The sequence below is a fragment of the Chrysemys picta genome, chromosome 12 (assembly GCF_011386835.1).
Source record: "Chrysemys picta bellii isolate R12L10 chromosome 12, ASM1138683v2, whole genome shotgun sequence".
NCBI lineage: Eukaryota > Metazoa > Chordata > Testudines > Emydidae > Chrysemys > Chrysemys picta.
In genome coordinates this window covers 9,094,168-9,107,241 of record NC_088802.1, presented here as the reverse complement: position 1 = coordinate 9,107,241, position 13,074 = coordinate 9,094,168, and the positions used below count along the sequence as shown (strand labels likewise).

General features: G+C 58.1%; 2 protein-coding genes across 4 annotated transcripts in view; one reads left to right on the top strand and one right to left on the bottom strand.

The window, feature by feature from the left end:
* Positions 1-13,074, top strand: part of LOC122172568 (zinc finger protein 271-like) — a 31,967-nt gene that overhangs the window by 1,674 nt on the left and 17,219 nt on the right. The window lies entirely within an intron of this gene.
* The window catches only part of LOC101947088 (zinc finger protein 850-like), a 28,106-nt gene that overhangs the window by 11,588 nt on the left and 3,444 nt on the right, over positions 1-13,074 (bottom strand). The window contains exons 2-4 of the mRNA XM_065563880.1: positions 11,510-11,713; positions 11,286-11,357; positions 8,705-11,102 (exon numbers count right to left, since the gene is read on the bottom strand). Coding sequence (XP_065419952.1) covers positions 8,705-11,102; positions 11,286-11,357; positions 11,510-11,648 — 2,609 coding nt within the window. The 5' untranslated portion in view covers positions 11,649-11,713. The remainder of the gene's footprint in view (positions 1-8,704; positions 11,103-11,285; positions 11,358-11,509; positions 11,714-13,074) is intronic.

Sequence of the window (13,074 nt, the reverse complement as noted above, 5' to 3'; positions counted from 1 at the left end):
TACATTTGACGGAGAGAGAATTCCTAGGTCAGGCGCTTTCCTCTTCGTCGTCTGGTGAAAATCTGTTTGGACGCAGATTTGTTATGAGAGTTGAGTGAATGTCTCTTGTGCGGGAACACGGATTATTTCCCCCTTTGATAAGGTTTGTTTCCTCGCAGAGGAGCTGAGCCTGGTAATGCGCACACATTTGTTTGGGACTGTGTGAACAGTCCCATTAACGTTTAATTTAATGAGAGAGTTTGAAAATATCACAGTCCTGGTGTGGGAGCGGCATTGTGCTGGAATAAAAAGACAAAGGCCGGGATGTTTAAATTCGGAAGCCTAAATTTAGGCTCCTGAATCCATATTCAGGCACCTGGGTAAGTGGCCTATTATCAAAAGTTCTGGGCACTCAGAACTGAAATCCAGCGACGCCCGCTCGGGACTTGTAAAAACCAGGATTCTTATTCAGGATACGGCTCAAGGAGGTAAACTTTAGGATGGTATTTTAAAAAATCACGTCTCGTGCATTACGTCCGAACGACGGAGTCTTGAGGTTCCGCCTGGAGGGAGCGCGCAAAGGGGAAATCGGTGCAAAATGCACTAGAGCTGCTGCTGAAACATCCCCATTTGCACTTTTCGCCTGACAGGCTGCAGGAGAACGTCCGTGTTTTGCTCCAGGTTGTTCCGTCCTCCCAGAGGGCAGGAAAAGGGAATGGCTGCAGCAAAGGCAGTGACCTTCGAGGAGGTGGCTGTGTATTTCACCGCGGAAGAGTGGGCTCTGCTGGACCCCGCTCAGAGAGCCCTCTACAGGGACGTCATGCGGGAGAATTATGAGAATGTGACCTGGCTGGGTAAGTCACCATGGGCATTTCCCATCTACTCGGGTCGCAGGTCCTTGCTGGCGAACATAAGGCTGGGATCTTCCCAGCATCCTCTGTGTAACGAGGAAACCGGGAATCCGTAACCAGCCCTGATCTCTCCTGTTCTCTCTTCCCCGGGGCAGGATTCCCCATCCCTAAACCTGACCTGATCTCCCACATGGAGCGAGGGGAACAGCTGTGGATGCACCAAGCAGGTATTCCCTCCCTTCCCCCATCCTCTGTACTGTGGTATCGATGCTGAAGCTCACCTGTTTCCAGCTGTGGGGAGGAGTTTGGGGAAGATTCAGCTACTGACTGTTCAGATGATGCAAAAGCTTCTGCCTGTGTGACAAACCCAGCGCAGGGAGTGACTCATGCTGGGTTCTCTCCTTCCCCCAGCAGGTGATGGGATGGCCAGTGAGAACGAGGAGGAGAATCCTCAGCAGGGAGGCCCTGAGTTGGCAGAACCACACTGGACGTTCTCAGGAAGGTCCCAGGGGAGCGTTTGCCAGGGAGAGGCTAGCGAGCGTCAGGGCAGGTCGGAGGAGCAGTGGGGAAACCTGCCCGGGCAGAGAGAGGGTAAATCCTCTCCTGAAGAGGGATGTTTCAAGAAACTCAAACAGCTCCTGGACCTTAAGGGGAAGCAGAAGAGAGGGAAGGGAAAAGCAGGTGCTGAATGTGGGCAGAACTCAGGAGAGATGCTCCGTCTGGGAACCCACCTGGAAGTGGCATCCCATAGATGCGGGGAAAGCCCCCAGCAGAACTCGGTGCCTCCACAACATCAGAGCGCAGCCCTCACCATCCAGCAGAGAATCCGCTCAGAGCAGAAACCCTGCCAGTGCCTCGACTGCAGGAGAAGCTTTGTTCGGAGGTCGACCCCCATGGCACATCAGAGGCTCCACACGGGAGAGAGGCCCTACAAATGCCCTGACCTGCAGAGGAAACCTTTCCCGCGTCCAGAATCCAGGAAACGCTTTGCCGAGAGCTCGGCCCGGACGAAGCACCGGCAATTCCACCCGGGAGAGAGTCCCTATGCGTGCCCGGACTGCGGGAAAGGATTCAGCCTACGTTTCAACCTTGCTATGCACCGGAGGGTGCACACAGGCAAGCGCCCCTTTTTGTGTCCTGACTGTGGAATGGGCTTCAACCGGAGAGCCAAACTCACTGTGCATCAGAGGGCCCATGAGGGGGAGCGACCCGACTGCGGGAAAAGCTTCGGCTGGCAGGCACCCCTGGAGCAGCCCGGGAGAGCCCATTGTGGGGAAAAGCCGCGTGTCTGCGCCAGCTCTGGGAAAAGATTCATTGACGCCTTGGCCCTGATTGAGCACCAGAGGGGCCACACGGGAGAGAGGCCTGACAGACACCACAAGGGCGGGAAAAGCTCCGACCTGGCCCAGCGCTCTCCGGCCCCAGAGGAGGGGCCGCGCTGCAAAGGCACAGCCCTGCCAAAACACCGGGCGGCAGAGAGACCCTACCACTGCCTCGACTGCGGCAGGACCTTCAGACGCGCCAACCTGCTCTCCCACCGGTGTGGCCACACGGACGAGCAGCCCTACAGGTGCTCGTACTGCGGGAAGAGCTTCAGCCTACGTTTCAACCTTGCGATGCATAGGAGAGTCCATGCTGGCAAGCAACGCAATCAGGGCCGGCTCTAGGTTTTTTGCTGCCCCAAGCAAAAAAATTTTTGGCTGCCCCCCCAGCCCACCAGTGGCCCCCCCCCACCCACACCCCCTGCCGCCCCAGCACTGGGCTCTCTCTTCCCCCCCTGCCACCCCAGCACTGGGCTCCCCCCCAAACGTGGGATCTGCTACCAGCACACGGCGGCCAAGCCCTGGCCCAGCCATGACTCTGTCCCCATGCGGTTGGAGCTGTGGGCTGCACGGAGTGGGAGTACTTCCAGGTGGCAGTGCGGCTGTGGGGCGGCGCGGAGAACACGGCCCCCTCCCTGGGCTTTGCGGCGCTGCTGGTGGCCAAGGTGGATCAGTTTGTGCTCACCGCCCTCACCGCTGACATGTTGGCAGCCGAGGACCTGGAGAGCCCCCCGGACCTGCTGCTCTTCAGCCTCACCGCGCCCTGGCCCAGCCCCGGCGGGCGGGAAGGCGAGGATCTCCGGATGGGGGACTACCTGCTCAGCACCAACGAGCCCAGCCGGCCGCTCACCTCTTCACACACTCCGGGAGCCCCTCTCGCCGTCGCCGCAGCCTGGGCTTGGCTCCAGGGGACCCCACTTCCCACCCTCCCCGGCTCCTCACACACTCTTCAGGGGGCCTGGGGCAAAGCAATTTCGGGGGCCCCTTCCATAAAAAAAAGTTGCAATACTATAGTAACATGTATTTGGAAATGTAAAAAATAACTAGTGAAATAGATTCAAAAATTAATTTGTAATAATTTGAAAATACCCTAAATACATTATTTGAAAACATTAAATGCTTTAATGGGATGTAGACATTTGCAATTACATAATGGGCTGTTGCTGGGTGATGGTGATGGTTGGTGCCAATGGGCTGTCGCTGCCTGGGGGTGGTGCTGCTGTTGCCCAGGGCTGGGTGGGGAGCTGGGCTCTGGGTTGGGGGGTACCTGGCTCACAGGGGCTGGGCTCAGGGCTGTGGAGAGATGGGGTCGGGGGTGTCCGGCTCAGAGGGGCTGGGCTCGGCTCTGGGGGTCAGGGCTGTGGGGGGGATGGGGTCGGGGGGTGTCCGGCTCAGAGGGGCTGGGCTCAGAGCTGGGGGTCAGGGTTGTGGGGATGGGGTCGGGGGTGCCCCGGCCCCTTACCATGCCACTTACCCCTCACCATGCCACTTACCCCTCTCCCAAACATCGCTGCAGCCACCTGGTGTCTCCAGCGGGGCCTGAGGGCGCAGCTTGCAGCCCCGCCCCCTTACCAGTTGAGATGCTGGGGGATGGGGGAAGACGGAGGTGGGGGGAGCCTTGGACATACCCGGGGCCTGGGGCAAATTGCCCCACTTCCCCCCCCCCTCCCCCCGGGCGGCCCTGACTCTGGGAGCCCCTCTCGCCTTCACCGCAGCCTGGGCTCGGCTCCAGGGGGCGCCGCTTCTCTCCCTCCGCGCTCCTCACACACTCCGGGAGCCCCTCTAGCCACCGCCGCAGCCCGGGCTGCAGCAGCCGCGAGAGGGGCTCCCGGAGTGGGGCGGGGGGGAGAAGGGAAGCGGTGCCCGGAATGCAGGGAGGGAGATGGGGTCCTGCTGCCGCGCCGAGTCTCCCCAGGGCAGCGCTGTACAGGGCGCCGCCGGGCTGGGCAGGGGGCGCGGATCCCAGCTCCCGCTGGCAGGGCAAGTGGCTGGGCCAGGGCCGGCTCCCGGCAATGCCGCCCCAAACTAAAAAATAAAAATAAAAAAGGGAGGCCGGAATGCCGCCTCTTAGAAAGTGCCGCCCCAAGCACGTGCTTGGAGGGTTGGTGCCTAGAGCCGGCCCTGGACGCAATACATGCCCCAACTGAGGCAGCGGCTTCAACCAGAGATCCGACCTCGTGGTGCACTGGAGACTCCACGTCAATCAGTCTTCAGAAGAGCAGGTTGGAAAATGGGGTTTTCTTTTGGGGGTTTTTTCCCCCTCCATGGAAACTTTTAACTTTTCAGGGAAATTTCTAAATGCCAAAACATTTTGGCCAACAATGGAAATCTTTGCTGCGGTGCCTCATCAGAGTTGTAGTTCACGCATGCTCCCATTCTCCTCTCTAGGCCTGTCTCCCTGGTCAGCCTGCCTCGCCCATGATACACCACGGTCTCCCCTCTTGATTTCAATGGGACTTAGGCACTTCTCTGTGTTATATTCTGGGCATACACACCGAGACGTTCAATAAAAGCATAAATCCTCTCAGTGGAAGGTTGCCGTGTAACACAACTTCATTTCGAAGAATTCAGTATGGCTCACACACAACAAACCAAAACCAGAGAGAGACAAAGCAGGCTGCTCTCTGAATCAGAGAGGAACAACTCACCCTTGCACTAAGCTGGCTTTCTCCGGCCTGACTCTGACTGCAAGCTTCCCTAGAGCCCCTAGCCTGCTCGCAGGACCAGAAACCCCCACCCCACCTGAAGTGCTAGCTTGCCCTCCCAACGCAGTCCTTGATGCACCACAATCTGTATCTTGAGGTCCTTAGTGGCTGACAGTCAAAGAGCTTACAGGTCAAAGACAAGGGGTAACAGGTGGATGAGGCAAACCAGGTTGGATGGGAGGTGGGGAAATCTAATGGGATGTGTACGGTCCTCAGCAGAGCTCACAGCTGCAAGGCTGCATTCACCTGTCTCCGCCACGGCAGAGGAGAGGCGCGAGCCAGGGCGAGCCGGAGGCTTTGCAGATCAAGCCTGGGAACTTTCCCCCACTTGCGAGGGGTGGCAGGAGACCAAGCGCAATTAAGAGAATTTTCTCCCCTCCAGGGAGAAATTCAGGGGGCTGGTTGCCAACGACCCCCCCGGGGGGTTCCACTGACTGATACAGCCACCGTAAGCAGGGGCCTAGCCCAGCAGGGATGGGGACTAAACCCGGGCTTGTGTGTCGCGAGGTGGAACCTCACCCGGCTCACTCCTGGGTGGGATGGGTTGGATTGACTGCACAGTTACATTTGAATCGGCCCCCTCAGCTGACCGTACCCAGGAAGGAACCTGCATGAGAGAAGTCTCACCCAAAGGGCTGGGAATCCAGATGCCCCCCCCAGCCACCAGCACTGAAGCCAGAGTGTGAAGAGGACTCTGTCACCCCACTGGACATCCCCTTACTTGCCTTGTCCTGCATGGGGATGACAGACTGTCTGCCCCCCTCCACCATGCACCTCCCCCCAGAGGATAATTAGTCTCAGCTGGGATCAGCGCCCCGACCCTGCAGAAACCAGCCTTTTCCTGGGGGAGCGGCTGAGAATAGGGTGACCAGACAGCAAGTGTGACAAATCGGGATGGGGGTAGGGGGTAATAGGAGCCCATATAAAAAAAAGCCCCAAATATAGGGACTGTCCCTATAAAATCGGGACCTCTGCTCACCCTAGCAGAGAAGGGGTTAACACGATGACACCCTGTAACCACAACAGCTGATTTATTAACTCCCGCTAAACTCTGATCCCGGGATTTCCTTGAGTAGTGGGGTCGCAGTGTCTCCCACCTCCCCCGTGGGGCCGTGCTTTTCCATCCTCTTAGAACGGCGGGTGGCTGGGGTGGCCCCATGGGCTTGGTTCTGCCTGAAACAGGCCGGGCTCTGGGCTGCGAGTTGCGGGGGGCCATGGGTCATTGGGGTCCTCACACTCCCGGAGTCGTGTGCCCTGAAGGAAGAGGGGTCACCCCAATGGGCCCGGATTGGGCTGAAACAGGGCCTCTGGGAAAGTCTCTCCGGGATCGGAGTCTTGAATCCCGGATCCTGGCTGGGTTTGGCCCTTCCAGCCCTGCAGGGCCCTAGGACCCAAGGTCTGAGCCCCAGATATGTGTGTGTAGACGGAAGGGGGGTCGGCACTAGGGATCCATTTGGTTGCATGTTTCGTTGCTCCTCTAGGCCAAGTGAAAAGCACCCACTGCAGGCTCCTTGCATAGCTCCAAGCTCCCCAGGAGCTCCCATCCTCCTCATGCTCGGTGGTTTGTGTACCCTCATTCCCCCGTGCCAGGAAATCTGTATACACCCCCCTATCCCGGGTCTCTGTAGCTCCCCACCCCCCTGCCATTCCCATAGACAGACAAATGCCATCCAGTCAAACGTTAGACCACGCTGTGCTCAGCTAATTAATGGCCCACCTGGACATCAGCAACAGAACAGGAACAGAGCCCAGCTGTCCTGGGCCCAACCCAACGCCCTGACCGCCGGACCCTGCTGCTTAGTCCTCAGTGTGATGTCTCATCTTCCCCGCTTGGTTATCCATCCCCTCCCGGATCCCTACTGCCGCCCGCCACCTCCCAGAGAAGTTAATTAGAGCACTGAGGAGCCCCTCTGATGGAGTAGCACCCCAATGTGCTAGGTGCTGTACAGGCACAAACAGCCCCCACCCCTAAAGGGACAGCAGTCGAAGAGCCAGTTGTCACAGCTCAGGGGTAGGGATAGCTCAGTGGTTTGAGCATTGGCCTGCTAAACCCAGGGTTGTGAGCTCAATCCTTGAGGGGGCCATTTAGAGAACTGGGGTAAAAATCTGTCTGGGGATTGGTTCCGCTTTGAGCAGGGGGTTGGACTAGATGACCTCCTGAGGTCCCTTCCAACCCTGATATTCTATGAACTGCACCTCTCTTGCCCTTAGCAGTTTGGCGAGGGCACCCGCTTTCAACCTTCCGCCCCCATCCCCTCTGTGGCCAGCACCTGTGTTGGGTCCGCGTCTCTCTCCCTTCTGACTGGGATGTTCCCAAGCATAGGTGCTGACTCTGTGGGTGCTCCAAGACTCAAGCACACACCCCCCCAAATAGGGGGTGCCTCAGCACCCACAGGGCAGGATTAATCTTTTGTGGGCCCTGGCGCTCCGCCCCTGTTCTGCCCCCTTCTCCTGAGGCCCCGCCCCTGCTCTGCCCCTTCCCCCGAGGCTCCGTCCCAAGGTCCTGTCCTGCCCCATCTCTTCCCCGAGGCCCCGCCCCGCTCAGCCTCTTCCCCTGCAGGCCCCGCCCACTGCTCACATGGGGTGGGAGGGGCAGAGAGAAGCACCCACCGGCAAAACCAAAAGTCCGAGCCTGGGTTCCCAGGCCAAACGCTTCCCTGGCTTCACTGTGTAATTCCCAGAATAGACAGACGGCCTAACATGGGCAGCGGGTAGAATACGTCAGGGGAGGCTGCTGCTGCCGAACGCCAGGTACCGGTTTTGGCAGGGGAAGTTTTTGCTTATTATTATGCCCCATGCAGGTTATGGGGTGGCCAAGGAGGCGCAGGTATGTGCTATTCAGCTTCCTGGATTCATCAGTCATCTCCCTGACTCAAGAGAGATTACTGATGAACCCCAGAAGCTGAGTAACACATACCGCCTCAGCTGCCCCAGGAACCTACATGGTGCATATCAAAAGCTCAGGTTCTTCTTCCAGAAGAGAAGAGACAAGAGCTTTTCCCACAGGGCAGCTTGGGGTCTAGGGAGGTGCGGCGCAGCTGGGGGGGCTCTGGCTGGCCTGGGGCTCCTCTGAGCAGGGAGGGGACTTGGCTCCTCCAGGCGGGCGGGTGGGAACACTCGGGCCGTGGGTGGAAGGAGCAGAGGGGGGCTCCACCCGCCACCCATGTTGCCTAAACGGGCCCGCTTGCTTTCCCCCTCCGGGATTGTACCCAATGGAATTGCCCAGTTATAAAGGTACCACACAGCACTTCCTGTGTAAGCCTATTTTATTCCACTGCAGAGGAAACAGTCAAACCAATCACAGAGCCTACACGCCTGCGAATAAGCTCTCCAGATTTGACCCCGACCCTCATGTGGGCTCTGGCAGGAGAAGGCCTTCAGAGCCCCACCAAAGGGGTCTCGTGCCTTCAAGCTCATCATAGCTTCAGCTCCCTTCTGACATGTTTAGCTCACCCTTTATGCAGTCCAGGGGTTGCTGAGCGGGAGTTTCCAGGTGCAGGTAATTAGCAGACAACTGGTTTCTCTCCCCAGGGCTTACCATCCAAGGGGTGGCGTGCATTCCCCTCACCCACAGGGATTTCCTAGAAAATCCACTTTACACCCATTGCAAAAAGTTCCTTCCAAGTGCCGCGTACGTCCCAGCAGTTGTATTAATCCTGTCTCCTTGACAATGGAGTTCCAAACAATCCACTGGAGCACAGAAACATTTGCATTTTTAACTCCATCTGCATGAACCCCGGAGGTGTTAAACCGAAATTCACGAAGGTTTGTCCGGGATTTCATAGGTCGTCGCCGTAATTGTCTCGCCTGTATCCAAGGGTAACAGCCAAAGGTATTGCCCAGCCCTTAATCAGCTGGCCCAGTGTGGACTCTCTGGTGAGCTGTGAGATTGGACCTCCGGCTGAAGCCCTTCCCGCAGTCGGGACACGGGTAGGGTCGCTCGCCCGTGTGGACTCTCCGGTGCGATTTGAGGTGGGAGCTCCGGCTGAAGCGCTTCCCGCAGTCAGGACATGGGTAGGGTCGCTCGCCCGTGTGGACTCTCTGGTGCGATTTGAGGTGGGAGCTCCAGTTGAAGCACTTCCCGCAGTCGGGACACGGGTAGGGTCGCTCGCCCGTGTGGACTCTCTGGTGAGCCGTGAGGCTGGAGTTCTGGCTGAAGCCCTTCCCGCAGTCGGGGCATGTGTAGGGTCGCTCGCCCGTGTGGACTCTCCGGTGCACCATCAGGTTGAAGCGTACACAGAAGCCCTTCCCGCAGACCGGGCACTTGTAAGGCTGCTCACCCGTGTGGTTACTCTGGTGGGCCAGCAGGTCCGTGCTCCGGCTGAAAGTCCTTCCACAGTCAAGGCAGCGGTAGGGTCTCTCTGCTGCGTGGCGCTCCGGCGGGGCCATGCCGTCCATAAGGCTGCCCCCGTGGTCTAGGCTGGGTCTCTCTCCGGAGTGGACCCAGGCATGCTGGGCCAGGTTGGAGTGCTGGCGGAAGCTTTTCCCACACGCCTCGCATTTGTAGGGTCTCTCCCCGGTGTGGATCCGCCGGTGCTTGATCAAGGTGGAGCTCTCCGTGAATCGTCTCCCGCAGTCAGCACAGATGTAGGGCTTTTCCCCAGAGTGCGTCCTCTGGTGCTGAATCAGGTGCGCCCGCCGTCTGAAGCTTTTCCCGCACTCGGTGCACTGGTAGGGCCTCTCCCCCGTGTGCGTGCGCTGGTGTTGGAGCAGGGCGGAGGTGTCGCCGAAGTCCTTCCCGCAGTACATACAGACGCAGGGCCGTTCCCCGCAGTGGATCCGGCTGTGCTTGGCCAGGTAGGCATTCTGGCTGAAGTTTTTCCCACACTCAGCGCATTTGTAGGGTCTGCCTTGCAGGTGGGTCCTCTCATGCTGCACCAGATGCGCCTTCTGGCTGAAACTCTTCCCACACTCGGCGCATTTGTAGGGTCTCTCGCCCGTGTGGCTCCGGTGGTGAGTGCTCAGGGCCGTTTTGGTTGTGAAGCCCTTCCCGCAGTCGGGACACGGGTAGGGACGCTCGCCCGTGTGGACTCTCCGGTGAGCCGTGAGGCTGGAGCGCCGGCTGAAGCCCTTCCCGCAGTCAGGACACGGGTAGGGACGCTCGCCCGTGTGGACTCTCCGGTGAGCCGTGAGGCTGGAGCGCCGGCTGAAGCCCTTCCCGCAGTCGGGACACAGGTAGGGTCGCTCGTCCGTGTGGACTCTCTGGTGCACCATCAGGTTGAAGCGTACACAGAAGCCCTTCCCGCAGTCCGGACACTTGTAGGGTTGCTCACCCATGTGGTTACTCTGGTGGACCAGCAGGTCCGTGCTCTGGCTAAACATCCTGCCGCAATCGAGGCAGCGGTAGGGTCTCTCTGCTGTGACGTGCTCTAGCAGGGCCGTGCCGTCAGCTCCCTCCTGGTGAGACAGGTGTGAGCGCAGACTGACGCTTTCCCTACCCTCAACACTTTGACGGGGTCTCTGCCCCGAGTGGCAGTGCTGGTGTTTGGTCAGGTTCCAGGTCTTGACGAAGCTCTTCCCGTAGTCAGCACAGACACAGGGCTTGACCCCAGAGTGGATCCCCCGGTGCCGCGTCAGATGTGACTGCTGCATGAAGCCTTTCCCGCATTCGGGGCATTTGTAGGGTCTCTCTCCCGTGTGGAGCCTCTGATGTGCCATGAGGGTCGACCTCCGATCAAAGCGTCTCCCGCAGTTGGGGCACTGGCAGGGTTTCTGCCCCGAGAGGATTCTCTGCTGGATGGCGCGGGCTGCGCTGGGGCGGGAGCTTTTCCCACCCTTGTGCACCGTCTGATGTCTCAGAAGATGTGATCTCCAGTGGAAGCTTTTCCCACAGTGGAGACATCGATGGGCGGTCCTGCTCGGATGTTCTGGAGGCACCGAGCTCTGCTGGAGGCTTCCCCCACATCTGTGGCATGCGTCTTCTCGGGGGGTTCCCGCACAGAGCATCTCCCGTGAGCCCTGCCCACATTCAGCGCCTGCATTTCCCGTCCCTCTGTTCTGCTTCCCCTTAAGGTCCAGGAGCTGTTTGAGTTTCTTGAAACATCCCTCTTCAGGAGAGGATTTACCCTCTCTCTGCACGGGCAGGTTTCCCCACTGCTCCTCCGACCTGCCCTGACGCTCGCTAGCCTCTCCCTGGCAAACGTTCCCCTGGGACCTTCCTGAGAACATCCCGTGTGGTTCTGCCAACTTAGGGCCTCTCTGCTGGGGATTCTCCTCCTCGTTCTCACTGGCCGTCCCATCACCTGCTGGGGGAAGGAGAGAACCCAGCATGAGTCACTCCCTGCGCTGGGTTTGTCACACAGGCAGAAGCTTTTGCATCATCTGAACAGTCAGTAGTTGAATCTTCCCCAAACTCCTCCCCACAGCTGGAAACTCACGAGCTTCAGCATCGATACCACAGTACAGAGGATGGGGGAAGGGAGGAATACCTGCTTGGTGCATCCACAGCTGTTCCCCTCGCTCCATGTGGGAGATCAGGTCAGGTTTAGGGATGGGGAATCCTGCCCCGGGGAAGAGAGAACAGGAGAGATCAGGGCTGGTTACGGATTCCCGGTTTCCTCATTACACAGAGGATGCTGGGAAGATCCCAGCCCTATGTTCGCCAGCGAGGACCTGCAACCCGAGTAGATGGAAAACGCCCATGGTGACTTACCCAGCCAGGTCACATTCTCATAATTCTCCCGCATGACGTCCCTGTAGAGGGCTCTCTGAGCGGGGTCCAGCAGAGCCCACTCTTCCGCGGTGAAATACACAGCCACCTCCTCGAAGGTCACTGCCTTTGCTGCAGCCATTCCCTTTTCCTGCCCTCTGGGAGAATGGAACAACCTGGAGCAAAACACAGACGTTCTCCTGCAGCCTGTCAGGCGAGAAGCGCAAATGGGGACATTTCAGCAGCAGCTCTAGTCCATTTTGCACCGATTTCCCCTTTGTGCGCTCCCTCCAGGCGGAACCTCAAGACTCGGACGTAATGCGCAAGACGTGATTTTAAAAAATACCATCCTAAAGTTCGCCTCCTCAAGTCATATCCTGAATAAGAATCCTGGTTTTTACAGGTCCCGAGCGGGCGTTGCTGGATTTCAGTTCTGAGTGCCCAGAACTTTTGATAATAGGTCACTTACCCAGGTGCCTGAATATGGATTCAGGAGCCTAAATTTAGGCTCCTGAATTTAAACATCCCGGCCTTTGTCTTTTTATTCCAGCACAACGCCGCTCCCACACCAGGACTACGATATTTTCAAACTCTCTCATTAAATTAAACGTTAATGGGACCGTTCACACAGTCCCAAACAAATGTGTGCGCATTACCGGGCTCAGCTCCTCCGCGAGGAAACAAACCTTATCAAAGGGGGAAATAATCCGTGTTCCCGCACAAGGGACATTCACTCAACTCTCATAACAAATCTGAGTCCAAACAGATTTTCACCAGACGACGAAGAGGCAAGCGCCTGACCTAAGAATTCTCTCTGTCAAATGTAAAATTTCCAGCCCCAAATTGCTGGAATTGGTCAAACTCTGACAACACTTTTAAAATGGCAAAAGTGATTCTCCCCATCTCCACAGCCCCTGCTCAAAACAAAGGCCTGTTATTTATTATTATTATCATAGCACCTGGGAACTCCAGACATGGACCGCCCCCCCCCCCCGACCCCCGTGTTAGGTGCTGTCCAACCACAGAACCAAAAGCTACTCACTACCCCATAGATCTAAAGAGACCAGACAGACACAGTGTGCAGAAGGGGTACAACACACAAGCGGAGCGAACAACGTGGTGACGGCAAATTGGACGCTTGTGCCATGGTGGGTTGCTGGGTTTTTTTTGCAGAGGAGGGGTCAGTTAGACGGGGATCGTCTCAATGGAAAGGGAAGGGGAGGGGAGGTGGCGAGGAATAGAGAGGCGTGGAGCGATGCTGAGATGAAGAGACTGTGTGCATGGCTTGGGGATATAAAAGGTTAATCAGTAAGCATTAGGCTTACCGGTTAACCAACCTTCACCGTTAACCCCGGCGGCCCCACGCCAGGCTGGCGGGAGGGATCACAGCCCCGGCCGCGCTGGCTGGAGCAGCCCCGGCATCGGCCGCACTGGCGGGGCCCCAGCCCCAGTCGCACTGGCAGGACCCCAGCCCCGGCCAGGTCGGAGCGAGCCCCCAGCCCCCCCCGTGCTAGGCCTCCCCCCAGAGCTACCTCAGTTAACGGTTAACCGGTTAAATGATATAATTT